This window comes from Scophthalmus maximus, chromosome 21 (assembly GCF_022379125.1).
Source record: "Scophthalmus maximus strain ysfricsl-2021 chromosome 21, ASM2237912v1, whole genome shotgun sequence".
NCBI classification, from domain to species: domain Eukaryota; kingdom Metazoa; phylum Chordata; class Actinopteri; order Pleuronectiformes; family Scophthalmidae; genus Scophthalmus; species Scophthalmus maximus.
Window position 1 is genome coordinate 10,423,381 of NC_061535.1, and position 14,105 is coordinate 10,437,485.

A 14,105-nucleotide genomic window follows, 5' to 3' on the forward strand; every position below is an offset into this window, starting at 1 on the left:
GAGCAAATCATTCTGGACAGAGGACAGAACTGTGCAGGGGGGGAGAAATAAGATTAAATTAGAAATGAAGAAAGATTACGCAGGTTAAAGAGCATATCAAGGGTAGGATAGGAGAAAGAGTGAAGTGAAGGAAAAAAATCCTGAGCACGCCATCACTCAATACAGAGATGTTCGGATTCCGATTCCAGTATCGGAAATGCTGGATCGGGCTTATCTGTGTACCAATCCGTTAGTTCCACCCAGATAAAACAAATTGCTTGGAAACGTTTTAACTCCAGTCAGTCCCTGCACTGACTGTTGGTGCACACATCCTCACAGGATGTGGCTGAAAGACGGTCAAAAGTCACTTCTGGATTTGTCACTCTCCTCCTTCCTCGGCAGCTCTCTGTGATTCCATTAGGAGGAGACACGAGGCGGTGCTCTGCAGAGATCTCTCTGTACAGATTCATCCAGCGCAGACCGTGGAATACATTAGTGCACGTAAAGCTTCTTAGAGCTGGGCCATAATACCCGAGATTTCATTCCGGGTGTATGTGTTTTGTGTTTTAATGTGTGTGTGTGTTTGTGTGTGAGTGAGTGAGGCAGAAGATGGAGGGGAAGGTCTCTGTGTGTGTGTGTTTGTGTGTGTGTGTGTGTGTGTGTGTGTGTGTGTGTGTGTGTGTGTTTGTTTATGTGTGATCGAATTTGCTTTATGCGGCTTATTCCTCAATATATTGTTGCATCATTTTGCCTATCTAGAGAAACTGTGTGTGTGTGTGTGTGTGTGTGTGTGTGTGTGTGTGTGTGTGTGTGTGTGTGTGTGTGTGTGTGTGTGTGCGTGCGTGCGTGCGTGCGTGCGTGAGACATGCTGCCTGGAAGGGTAACCTCAGGAAAGTCACTGAGTCACCGGCTTCAGTTCTCGTCATCTTCACTGGACACTGGCTCTATCACTGTAATTGCTATCATGTCATGGAAGTCAACATATATGTATATATATTTCATGGAGACGCTCTACTGTATGCAAATGTATGTGTTCGTATGATTGTCAACTCATTTTCCTCCTGCTTCATACACAGTCTCGTGGTTTTACAGTTTCTCAGAGTCACTTGCCCCTCAATTCGTCTTCTCTCCTCCTCAGTTTCCTTTGATTCACCGTCTGATTGTGTCTCTGTGTCGCCCCCCCTTCCTCCCCTCTCTCTACCCAGGTGCTGTCTCTGGGTGCAGATGTGTTGCCGGAGTACAAGCTCCAAGCTCCTCGCATCCACAAGTGGACGGTGTTGCACTACAGCCCCTTCAAGGCCGTGTGGGACTGGCTCATCCTGCTGCTGGTCATCTACACGGCCATCCTGACGCCCTACTCGGCCGCGTTCCTCCTCAATGACCAGGTGAATCATTACTCGGCCCGCCGTCAAGCACATTTTATTGTGTACTGTCAAATTATTCCATTTTTTCCCACCAAAATTATTCACAATGTATATAATCACAATATAATCACAATATACTGTCCTCGCTTATGTGGTCAGTTGATTTCACAATAAAGACCTGCCACTGACTCACATTTTCAGACACTTTTATTGTGAAGCACGTACTGTACTACAGTATATAGCATCAACAGTACTCAAGGTACGTCAAGATTCTGCTCCCGTAGTGACTGGACGGAACAGATCAGAGGCCCCCGCTGCGAGAAGATGCTTTGAGTGACCAAACATCTGCCCGAAAACAGCGATAATCCACTGGGCCAACGCTTTACACAGAGGATTTCCGTGGCACTGAAAGTTCCGAATAAATGAACGGAGATGGAGAGAGTCTCTCAGGACAATGCGTCAGCTGAATGCCCTGTTTTTCTTCTGTCACTTCTTCATGTTTTATCTGCTAAATGTAAATATGCAGAGTATCTTTAAAGCCGTTATATTTCACTTTTCTTTTCTGTCTCTAACCTCTCTGTATTTTTCTCTTCTCTCCTCTCCTCTCCTCCCCTCTTCCTCTCCCCTCCTCTCCTCTCCTTTCCTTGCCCCTCCACTCCTCTCCTGTCCTCCCCTCCTCTCCTGTCCTCTCCTCTCCTCCCAGGAGGAGGTAGCCATGCAGAGTTGTGGTTACTCCTGCTCCCCTCTCAACGTGGTGGACCTCATAGTGGACATCATGTTCATTATTGACATCCTCATCAACTTCAGGTCAGACCTTAAGGCCTTGTTCATACTGTACCTGGCATTAAGGTGTGATCACAAGTGGACAGTTTGTCACTTCACACCTGGCATTAGACTGCGTCTCCACGTGTCTCTCGTGACTGCATGCGATTTGGATCTTTTGTTCCGCAGAACTTAGCTTCGTCATTTGTGTTTGCCAAGACCAAATGCACTATTTTAAAGCTTGAGTTTATATTTGTTGCAGTGTTAAAGCAAGCAAATGCGAAGTGAATCAATGCGCTCTTGCTCAACTCTGAATAGTTTAAGTCGCCCCAATCCCAGCTGAGATTGGGGCGAGAGGAAGGGTAGACCCAGGTCACCAACATATCCCTGAGCTGACACATAGAGACAAACAACCATTCACAGTCTCCACAGTTAACCCAGGCTGCCTGTCTTTTCTCTGTGAGGAAGCAGGAGTACCTGGAGAAAACCCACACGGAACTCCTCCAGTTTCGAAACCAGAAGCCTCTTGCTGTGACGAGATTTCAATATTGGGAAAAATGTAAATAAATTAAATGTATGGCAAACACTGAGGAATATATTTCAAAAAGAAAATTGGTTCATTATTAGCGGGTCGGAGGAGGTGATTCCTTCAATGCACACACACACACTTCTAGGAGAAGGTGGCCACATGCGTCCTAGACCGCCTCTGAATGTGGTCTGAGGGATCCGATCTCAAATGCGTCCCCAGTGCGTCTTAGAGCTGTCCACGTGTGACTGGATCACCAGAGACGCATGTTAATGCCAGGTAGGAACAACAGTAGCAGTAGTTGAATCAGCTGCAGCAGAAACTCTGGTAGAAGAATTAGTAGAAACAGTAATAGTTATTGAAATAAAGTGGTGGTAGTCACGGTAGTGACTCTGTAATGTCATTGACGCTCTTCCTCTCAGGACAACGTATGTGAACACGAACGACGAAGTGGTGAGTCACCCCGTGCGTATCGCTGTCCACTACTTCAAAGGCTGGTTCCTCATCGACATGGTGGCTGCTATTCCCTTTGACCTGCTCATCTACCGCAGCGGAGAGGAGGTATGTCAACATGGAGGCCGACGAGGTGGGAAGTTTGTGCACCACAGAGAAACAGTGAAAGACAGAGGACAAGACAGGGGCAAGTGAGGTGGGGGAGAACAAGTGAGAAATGTTTGTATCTAGAGGAATTCAGAGAAGACAGAAAACTGAGATGTACAGAGACGATTTGGGAAGCAGGGAGGGAGAGATGGGAATTAAGAGGCAGAAAGAAGGAGGCAGAGGTGGTTGAGTTCTTGTTTCATCATTTAATTGTCTCCGTGGGGAAGTTGACTTGCAGTCAGCCGTGGTGGAGCGTCAAAATAAAACATGTCTTCCTTACATCGCACAGTGCAGTGCACTAAATGCTAATGAAACAGTGAATACATTAAGCAAGTGAGGACACTGTTTTGACAATCAATTCATATTTTAAGGCATCAATGAATAAAATCTTGCCATAATCTCCAGATTCTCCAATGTGAGGATTTGCTGCTCTCATCCATTTAACCTCCTTGTGCATTTGATGTCTTGATGAATTTTGGAGTAAGGATTTGACACAGCAAACAATTTCCAAAACAATTATCTTTGCCTCGGGGAAACTTTCATGTTTCAATAATGCTTCTTTTTTCCTGGAAAGAATGAGTGTAATCCTTCAAAATAACACCCTACTGAACAGACACTGAGGAGGCTAATTGACTTTTTAGCAGCAGTAAATTGAGATGACAAAGACTTATGAATCATCATCATCATGTTGCATCTTTCCTGCCAGCCATAAAGTCACGTAGCGGTTGTCTTATAATATTAGTTTCAGAGCTGTAAAGTACTGTGTTAGACACTTTTCACTGCCTATTTATTAGAGCCAAGTTATGATCAATAAAATAAAATAATACAAAATAATAAATCCACAGATTAAGGGAGGACTCCAGTGATTTAGAGTTGCAATGCCATTTTATTCTCTCGTTTGCCTCAACCTCAAAAATGCTGGATCGTTCATTTTTCCCATAATGCACCATCATATGATCTTTTAACCAACCCCGTCTGCCTCCTGATTGGCCACTTTTTACAAAGTGGATATGTTAGATATGTTAAAAATGAAATCATCCTCTGTACTTTTTTAAACTTTAGAAACCCGAGGAGCCACAGGAACCATCATGCAGCGGCTGAGTGTTGCCCCTTTGTGACTCCTAAACTGAGCTCCCGGAATAGAACCAGTGCAGCATCCCCGTAATCGATAACGGAAATATATTCTGGGTTGCAGTTTATACCATGTAGTGACACACCTCAAGTGATGAAGGTGGTTGGATCATTTTTAAAGGGAGATGGAGGCTGGTGTCTGGAGGAAGAGGGAGGGGACCAAGTGGGCTGCATCGTAGGTTGGTGCGAAGTCCTCTGAGGACGCCTCCCACATAATGAGAGTGAAAACACTGAGACTAAGCTTGATAGAATTACTCCACACACCAACTCGGCTAAAAAGTAATTCTATTGATTAAGTGTTACAGGACATGCATTTATAATGGGAATATATGTAAGTGGCCTGAAATGTTTTTTTAATTTATTTATAGTAATTAAGCCACACTTCAAAACAAAAACAAAAAGATGAATGTGGAAACATTAAAATACTGCCTGGGGAAAACTTTACCAAGGTTCACTTCGCTGACATTGAGGGGGAAGAGGCCGCTGAGCCAAGAAAGACGAGATTTTTTACTCAGCAACCATTATTTACTGCGAGAACACGCGGAGCACGGACTGGGCTCTCGACCAGCGCTGTAACCGGCCTGTCGTTTATTTGTTGTATGGACATGGAGGGAGCCCGCTGAATACGAGGAGAGAGGAGAGGGAATTGACAGAAAGTGAATGGGAGTCAGGATTTAACGCCTCCACACAGCAGTGAATCCCAGGAGGACACGGCCACAGCTGCACCACCTGACTGTAAACGTGTGTGTGTGACAGTGATGACAGCAGGTGGGAACAATGTGAACCGCCATCCTTTTCAATACCTTTATCTCTACCCTTTTCTCCGTTTCTCCCTCTTCCGTCAGACTACCACTCTGATTGGTCTGTTGAAGACTGCTCGTCTCCTGCGGTTGGTCCGCGTCGCCAGAAAGCTGGACCGCTACTCGGAGTACGGCGCGGCCGTCCTCTTCCTCCTCATGTGCACCTTCGCCCTCATCGCTCACTGGCTGGCCTGCATCTGGTACAATGGCACAAGATGAAAATGCACATGAATAATGTCTCTGTCTGCTCATGGGTCCCGGTGTTACAATCAAATTTTATTTATGTGACACTTTCCTTAACAATGTTCAAAAGAAAAAAGGTCAGACTGAGAGAGTGAGCTTATGTTCAGTAATCCATTTATTGCATTTATCTGTGTCTGACACCGCAGCAGCATTCAGATAATCTTCAACATGCGTGATTATGTACAGTACAATGATATTGCAACTGCTTTGTTTTCCCAGGTATGCCATTGGTAGTGTGGAGAGGAATGGTTCAATCGGCTGGCTCCACACGCTGGGGGACCAATTGGGAAAACATTTCAATGACTCCGTCCCAGGTACTGAAAAGACAAATATTGTGATGATCATACTGGTTAGAAACAGTAGTGGTAATTTTCATTCTAAGCTATCTTTTGTTCCAACTTGAGGTGTAGGGAACTCATTTTTCTGATTATTCCGACACCACTTGAACTCATTGAACAAAACCAAACACTGGCTCTGGAGAGGTCATTTCATGTTTTTATGTTACCTGGCGGCCACTTTATGTTCACCTGCACGTTTAGATAGAGAGGGTGAGGCGAGGTCTATTCGGTTCATTGCAATCTGAAACTTCACCACTAGGTGTCACTAAATCTCGCAAACTGAACCATAAATAGAAAAGACATGAAATCCACATGTTTTGATTCGACTCAAGGGTGGAATGGTCATTGTTTCTGTCATCTGTCATTCTGCTGAGAAAAAGACCTCGTTGTGACTTTTGTCCTCTGTATACCCCCGAACCAGGTTCAGGACCCTCCATCAAAGACAAGTACGTCACAGCTCTGTACTTCACCTTCAGCAGTCTGACCAGTGTGGGGTTTGGAAATGTTTCCCCGAACACCAACTCTGAGAAGATCTTCTCCATCTGCGTCATGCTCATCGGATGTAAGTACTGATGTTGTGATACGAGTTGCTGTTTTCTAGCCTTCAGACCTGCGTGGAGGAAATTACTGCGACAAAAAAAAAAAGCCAATAAAGCCCCCGCCCTGCTTTTTAATGGTTATTGGAAAAACAATATGAAAAATCATTTGTAATAATGACAGGATAAGGTGTATGAATCGCTCCACATAATTGTCTTGACTTGACATAAGACACAAGACAGGCCACTCGAGGATAATATTACTTATTGCCTTTGTTGCACACACACACACACACACACACCTACATTATATCACAAATGCAGCCTTGCATGTACTGTGCCCATCTCGTGTGCAGGTTCAGTCTCTATTAACACAACATAAACTAATCTAGATGGAGCTGTGTGTGTGTGTGTGTGTGTGTGTGTGTGTGTGTGTGTGTGTGTGTGTGTGTGCTCCTGCAGCCAGACGCAACCACGCCCTCCCTCGCGACGTGAAAGCAGTATTTATTTTGCTGAATCATCTACTTCCAGCTGCTCTTGAACTTTTCGACAGACTAATCAGCACAATAGGGATTACTTCACACAAGAACTCCTTAATTACCGTGCTGTGTTGTTTGTTTTTAAATTACAATGTTGGTTGTTCTCCTTATTTTTCATTTATTATTCCTACTTTAGTGACAGTAGTTGGACAAAGTAATAGATAGTGATATCTTGTTCATTCTGAAAGCATATCAGTTCATTATTATTCAATAAAATCCATCAGAAAGGATTACAATATTCCCCCTTTGTGCTTATAAACTCAACTCCCTTTCTATAGAATAATTACCAATGTAAGATGACAGAGCCCTGATCATGCGCAGAATGGCAAATGAAAATTGGCTCTCTAAAAAGTGACTTTAAACTAGTAAGGGCCTGTTCATGGAATGCAAGTAATCATCATTTTTTGTTTTTATTTTTAGTTTTGACGGAGTCCTCCTCCTCAACAGTTTGGCATTTGACACTTGAAACATTTTCCTTACTGAAGTACAAAATTAAATTGTTGTAAAATGGAAGTGCACCATGAAATGAGCATGAAAACACACACGCACGCACGCACGCACACACACACACACACACACACACACACACACTGGTCGATGATGATGTAGACAGTGATGGGAGCTGACAGAGGTCAAGAGGTCAGCAGGATCCGACATGACAGCAGGACGAGACCGAGCAGCTCAGGATGGATATAACAAAACACTGTCCTCTGAAGACGAGCCCAATGTCTGTAGAGGACAGATTTTATACGTGGTGTTGGTGAATCAATGTCAACAGGTCCAACTAATCGTTTCAACAAATATCCACACAGGATATTACATTCACAATTTTTCCAAATATATCTTCATTCAATATTTTTTATTTGTTCCTACATGAAGAGATCGTTTTTAATTCAATTTCAATGAAAGCAACAGGAAACTAAATCCAAGAGTCCCTGCTCTGTGTAAAACAAATCAAGTGGGTACTAAAACTGTCCATAAAAATGAGGGAATTTCATACTAACAATTTTAAAGCTTTAGTACTTAAGACACTCAAGTGTGTACTGCATCTTCAAGTGTGTCATTTGCACTTTATGATTTCACTGACAGTTTTACCTTGCCAAGACACAATAGAGGGGACGTAACCCAAAGTGTTATTTTACTACAAATAATCTATAAACTCTTCTTAATGACTTCAGGAATCGGACTCTAAGATTGCGGCTTCCCTCATCTTTTGGATGGCAAATGTGCTTATATTGTATATAAGTATAGAAATCTGTCTTAGACAGAGAACTGCATAGACCCTTATATATATATATATATATATACATGTATATATATATATTTTTTTAAAGGTATTATAGTGAAAAAAGTAGTTCTGAAATATAAAAGGAAACTGTGTTTTTACAGTAGCTGTCATTTAAGAATGAATGAAATGGTAGCAGGTAGATTTTCCCTCTATTTTTTGGAGCCACGACTCCACATGAACAGTCGCTTTTACAAATCTAGACTGAGTAGATCTTTGATGCGTCTCAGTGACTTCATAGAAAGACACTTTTAATTGATGTATCTGTACTAACACAGTGGAAATGTGTCATGTTTTCTTCAACACATCAGTTTCTTCCCTCTCTTCTTTTCTTCTCTTGTCTATTCCTTTCCTTTCTTAACCTACAGTATTGTTATGGAACACATCACCCAAAGCTGTCAAACTTAATAATATGTTTCTTTTTAAAGATGGAGAAGACAGTCATGCACAAATGTGTCAGGTCACATCAGTGTACAAAGTGGCACTTTCTCTCTGCTAATGTTTTATATACTTATCTTCCGTCCTACCTGTTTACCCTGTTTCCTTGTCAAACTTCCAAACTCTCACCCCCTCCTCCCCTCCCTCTTGACCTCCAGCCCTGATGTATGCCAGCATCTTCGGGAACGTGTCCGCCATCATCCAGCGGCTGTACTCGGGCACGGCCCGCTACCACACCCAGATGCTGAGAGTCCGGGAGTTCATCCGCTTCCACCAGATCCCCAACCCGCTCAGGCAGAGGCTGGAGGAGTACTTCCAACACGCCTGGTCCTACACCAATGGCATTGACATGAATGCTGTGAGTGCTGATCCTATGTACACCGCATCCTGTGTGTGTGTCTGTTCATGTTCATGAATGAGTGTTGCGCATGAATACGCACAAGAAGGCCAAGTGGAGTATTTTGAGCCTGCGTTGTACGTTAATAGGATGATTGGAAGTCTCAGCATGCATGGTCCGACACCATCAGAGAAAATAGGAGAAATGTGAGTATCGTGACTAATATTCACACATGCGCACACACACACACACACACACACACACACACACACACACACACACACAGACACACAAAGCTGCAAATAAATGGATAGCAACATGCATGATTTTAATCATCCTCACGCAGGTGCATGCATGTACACATGCACACGACATGTCAACACTTGAGATCTGCTGATGAAAAACTTCATGCATGAGTCGGCAGATGCCTTCTTTACTGTCAATATTTATCACAGATTGCGTGTAGTAGATGTGGATCTCTACGTATATGTGTTCCTCCAGCTATTATCCATTCAGGATGACTCGTATTTTTCCAGCCGCAATTTTTCACTGCACTGTTTGATAAGGAATTTGCTCCATAATATCATCCTGTGTTTCCCAGCATCCAAATAATACCTCATTTGTGTCTGTTGAACGTCGCAGGAGCACATATAGGAACTCTGTTTGAAAGCCAAGTGCCTTATTCCATCACCGAAGTCCTTGTTTCATTTCAGTGTAATAACTGAACCATTGAGGTAGAGAGGAAACTAATTTGATGACCATGCATGGGAACGTGTCCCAATGTCAACACCCCTTTGGTAAGAGGTAAATAGTGGAGTGGTTCAAGCGTCGATATGCCGTAAAAATTAGGCAAAATGCTGCTATAACAACATTTGTGTTGTGCACTGAACGGAAAACAAACTATAGATAAGTCCACACTTATATATCATGACAGCAAACAGTGCGGCCTTGAAAGTCAGCAATTCAGCATCTGCTACATGCACCATTAAACTGGAGGCAAGAGAACACCTCATACAGCTGATCCATAAAATCCCCCCACAAATCAACACAATGGTTGTTAGTGTACAGGGAGTAATGGTAGGCTATTATTCAAATTCACAAAAAGGACGTTTTCGGTTGAGAGGTTAAAGATATTTAAATCAACTCAAATATATTCATGTTTCCATTCATGTGTTTGACAAACCAGACCGTGACACATTTCATATGGTTTGTAAATGTTGAGGAAAGATGAATAAAGAAGATATGACGACTGGGGTTTTAAAAAAATAAATATGTGGAGATAACAAGCAATGAGGCTTGAAAAAAAAGGACATTAACTTAAGATGAAGATGGGGAAAGAGGACAGAGACAAATGACAAAAGAGAGAAATGGACCGGGGCCGATAGAGACATGAAAAGGTGATGCTGAAAATGAAGGAAGCTGCAGCTTGAATGGAGGTACACAGTGTGTGTGTGTGTGTGTGTGTGTGTGGTGTTTTAGGTGGAGTTCTGCTCCGTGCATTCGGCCAGAGAGTTACAAGAGAAGCCTGCCACTTAAAGGGGTGGGACTTTCCGATGGCTGCAGTGAACTCATTAACATTGCACCAGTTCTTCATATTCATTTCACTCTATAGACTGTAAAATCCCTGTTTGAAATAAATTTTGCTCTGAAGCGCTTAAAAATCAATATGGGCAATTCTTCTAGAGGGAGAATCCCAGACTTCTGATGCACGTCTTCTAAAACTTTGTCATGACTGTAACCAATATCTTCTGATAAACGTATAGGCCATTAAACTGTGCCATGTTTATTCATGGGACATTCAAACGTCTAATGTCCCATGAGCGTTCACCCAAAAAAGGAAAGAAGGTTATGAAGACAGGAAAGGCTCCACTTGTGAAATCATCCACCATCTGTGACATTTATTTGACATTATCTTTATGTTCTGGACTAATTGACCACTCAGCCACTGTTGATAGCATGTATAAATACTGATATCACCTTTCTCTATCAATTCATACACCATCTCTCTCCCTCCTCTTCTCCATCCACCACTTTCCCCCATGTGCATCTTCTACTTATACCTCACGTCCTTCTACCCTGCTTCCCGTCGTTCCTTTCGCCGCCACTCCCCAGGTGCTGAAAGGTTTCCCCGAGTGTCTCCAGGCGGATATCTGCCTCCATCTGAACCGGACCCTGTTGCAGAACTGCAAGGCTTTCAAGGGCTCCACCAAGGGCTGCCTCCGGGCGCTGGCCATGAAGTTCAAGACCACCCACGCGCCCCCGGGCGACACGCTGGTCCACGCCGGCGACGTCCTCACCGCCGTGTACTTTATATCCAGGGGATCCATAGAGATACTGAGAGGAGACGTGGTGGTGGCCATCTTGGGTGAATAAAACAGCATTTCAATCTTTCAGTTCTTCTGTATGTTTTTCTAACCCCCTGTACTATTAAGTGCGATGACAGCATCTAGAAGTATTTCTCCCTTGAAACATTTCAGACTTCAATTTGAAGATTACATCCTTTCATTTCCAATATTCCATTTCGGTCTTTAGATTTACTTCCTTGTAGGTTTGCAGCTGCTTCCCTGAGCACCGCAGCCAGAGAGGCATCTGTGATACTTCACAGCAGGAGAGTCGCTTTAATTTTCAAGCGCAAGTTCTCCACAGCTCCCGTAGCCTCCAGCGTTCATTTAGTACTCGGAAAATAGATCTAGCAGGCCTCCTCTACCTTAGTCCAGTGAGACAACTTTGTTGCAGGGGGAACTTTTATTTCTTTTAAATTTCAGACGTAATGAACTTTTTGAAGAGGTCCTCTGTTGAGTCACGAGATTTGCTGCCGTTCTGTGAAGTATGCATTAGCTGGTATCGCCATCTACTGGTGAGCATTCAGTGTTACTCCACGTGATATTTCACCTTTTGATGGTATTGCTATAACAGATCTGTTGTATGTATGGCTCATTCAGACCCGTTGCTTCCTTCTGGAAGTTTCTTTACTCTCCACAGCCTTCCCCAGATTTGTGCCTCGACACAGTCCTGTCTCTTCAGACCCTTCAACCTCATGGCCTGGTTGTTGCTCTGATGTCCCTTGTCAGCTGTCACTTTAATGCTCTTCCTCCTTCTCTCAATCCCCAGGGAAGAACGACATCTTCGGCGAGCCAATCAACCTTTATTCCCGACCGGGCAAATCCAACGCTGATGTGAGGGCTCTGACCTACTGTGACCTCCATAAAATCTTCAGAGAAGATGTCCTGGAAGTGCTGGACATGTATCCCGAGTTCGCCGACCACTTCTGGAACAACCTTGAAATCACCTTCAACCTCCGAGATGTAAGAGACAGACACCCTGAAGCTCTTTGAGCTCTTCTGACCGTGTGATTGTTCCATTGTAAATTTTTTCTCCATATTTCCATAAACTGAACACGAATCTGCGTCACCGCATTGTTCCTTTTAATAATAACTATTAAATGCTGATCATTTTCTCCTTTCAGACCAACATGATCCCAGGCTCTCCGAGCAGTGACGACTCCAACTGCGGAGGGTTCAACAAATTACGGAGGCGCAAGTTATCGTTCCGACGACGAACAGAAAAAGGTAGCCAGTCGTCCATAGCTCATATTTTAGCGGAGATGATTTGTTTAGGTTGTAGAAATAGGACTCCAGAAAATGTTTACTTGTCCTGATCCAGCTGGATTGACCAGTCTCCCTCTTTTGATAATCTCTCCTTGCGCACCTCTGTGTAGACGATGCGAATGCTGGAGAAATTAAGAAGTCCCATAAGTCTGTGAGACGAAGACATAGGGAGGAAGCTAACAACCAGAAGCAGGAGGCACATCGGAGCTCAGTGTCCTCTCACTCCAGTGGTGATGAGGTACGACTGACACTTTTGACTGATCATTTGAAGTTCTTTCAACCCTGAAAGTATGTTTTTTTGTTGTATTTTCCCATTGTGAATTTTTTTTTTTCTTAAAGGGGGAGGGGCCTGTTGTGACGGGCCTCGCCCCTCCTCCTGAAATACTGGGTGACCCACAGGCTCAGGCGGCGCCCATGAACTTTAAAGAGAACAGTGAGGGCGATGGAGACCCCAAGACAGGGAACACCTGCAACGCCCTGTCAGGTAAACTAGAATAAAACAGTCTCCCTTATATCCCGTGTGTTAACGCACGTTTCATGCAAGCACACACTCACTCACTCTGTCCTCTTTCTCTCGCAGGTGCCCTCTCAGGCGTGTCGAACATCTTCAGTTTCTGGGGGGACAGTCGGGGCGGTGGCCAGTACCAGGAGGTTCCCAGCTGTAGCCTGGCGTCCCCGCCGACCCTCAACACGCCGATACACTGCCTGAGCCGCCAGCAACGCAGCCAGCTGGACACGCGCCTGGACCTGCTGCAGAAACAGCTCAACAGGTACGAGAGGATAGAAGTCTGGATATGTATGTCTGTTGGAGGTGTGTTGGTCTTGGTCCCTTGACGGAGCCTCTGCTCTCTCCATCGCAGTGGAAGTAAAGAGTTTTTCCGCCCCCGTAGCCTTCACCTGGATGAGGCTCCTTTTGTCAGGTCGTGTTGCAATCACAGGCCGTGTGTGTCTCTGTGCTTGCTGCGCCTCCAGCTCAACGCTCGGAAGTTTAATGCATGATTGAATGGATGCTTCTGGATAGGGTGTGTGTGTGTGTGCGTGTGTGTGTGTGTGTGTGTGTGTGTGTGTGCAGACTGAAGGTCTGTGTGAGGAAATGTGGATGGAGAGTAGCCTTGTGTGTATTTGTACATATGGTGAAGTCTCTGTTGGACAGTACAGCTTAAATGACACAAATAAAATTGATCAGATGAAGAGATTCTTCATTTTCTCTTACATGTAGTAAGAATCAGTCAATCGTGCTGTGTGCAGGTTGGAGAGTCGCATGTCGACAGACATCGGGGCGATCATGCAGCTGCTGCAGAGACAGATGGCTCTGGTTCCCCCTGCCTACAGCGCCGTCTCCACACCACCTCAGGTAAGAAGACACACATACACACACACACAAAGAAGCATCATGCTTGACGTCACAGGGTTCGAGTCCTTGTGAAAGGGCCTGTCTGTCTATGAGACACTTCATCAGTATTTTTCTTAGCGACTGACACAGACGGATACGATGTCTCCCCTGCAGGCCTCACCGTACCCTGGTCCCGGTCCAGGACCCCTTCCAGGAGAGATGCTGGTTCAGCCTGTTACGCCTCTAGAGACAGACACCCTGGCTTCTTTGTCGCAGGTGAAGAAAA

At 44.4% G+C, this 14,105-nt stretch overlaps 1 protein-coding gene across 2 annotated transcripts in view; it reads left to right on the forward strand.

Moving 5' to 3' along the window:
- The window catches only part of kcnh2b (potassium voltage-gated channel, subfamily H (eag-related), member 2b), a 165,869-nt gene that overhangs the window by 146,010 nt on the left and 5,754 nt on the right, over positions 1-14,105 (forward strand). The window contains exons 7-22 of one of the 2 annotated variants that reach the window (XM_035619439.2): positions 1,185-1,364; positions 2,047-2,150; positions 3,054-3,192; positions 5,208-5,362; positions 5,625-5,719; positions 6,165-6,305; positions 8,700-8,899; positions 9,028-9,084; positions 10,991-11,243; positions 11,990-12,183; positions 12,345-12,447; positions 12,597-12,724; positions 12,826-12,970; positions 13,067-13,256; positions 13,735-13,840; positions 13,994-14,095. In XM_035619439.2, coding sequence (XP_035475332.2) covers positions 1,185-1,364; positions 2,047-2,150; positions 3,054-3,192; positions 5,208-5,362; positions 5,625-5,719; positions 6,165-6,305; positions 8,700-8,899; positions 9,028-9,084; positions 10,991-11,243; positions 11,990-12,183; positions 12,345-12,447; positions 12,597-12,724; positions 12,826-12,970; positions 13,067-13,256; positions 13,735-13,840; positions 13,994-14,095 — 2,292 coding nt within the window. The remainder of the gene's footprint in view (positions 1-1,184; positions 1,365-2,046; positions 2,151-3,053; positions 3,193-5,207; positions 5,363-5,624; positions 5,720-6,164; positions 6,306-8,699; positions 8,900-9,027; positions 9,085-10,990; positions 11,244-11,989; positions 12,184-12,344; positions 12,448-12,596; positions 12,725-12,825; positions 12,971-13,066; positions 13,257-13,734; positions 13,841-13,993; positions 14,096-14,105) is intronic. The other variant, XM_047329904.1, reaches the window with a different exon arrangement.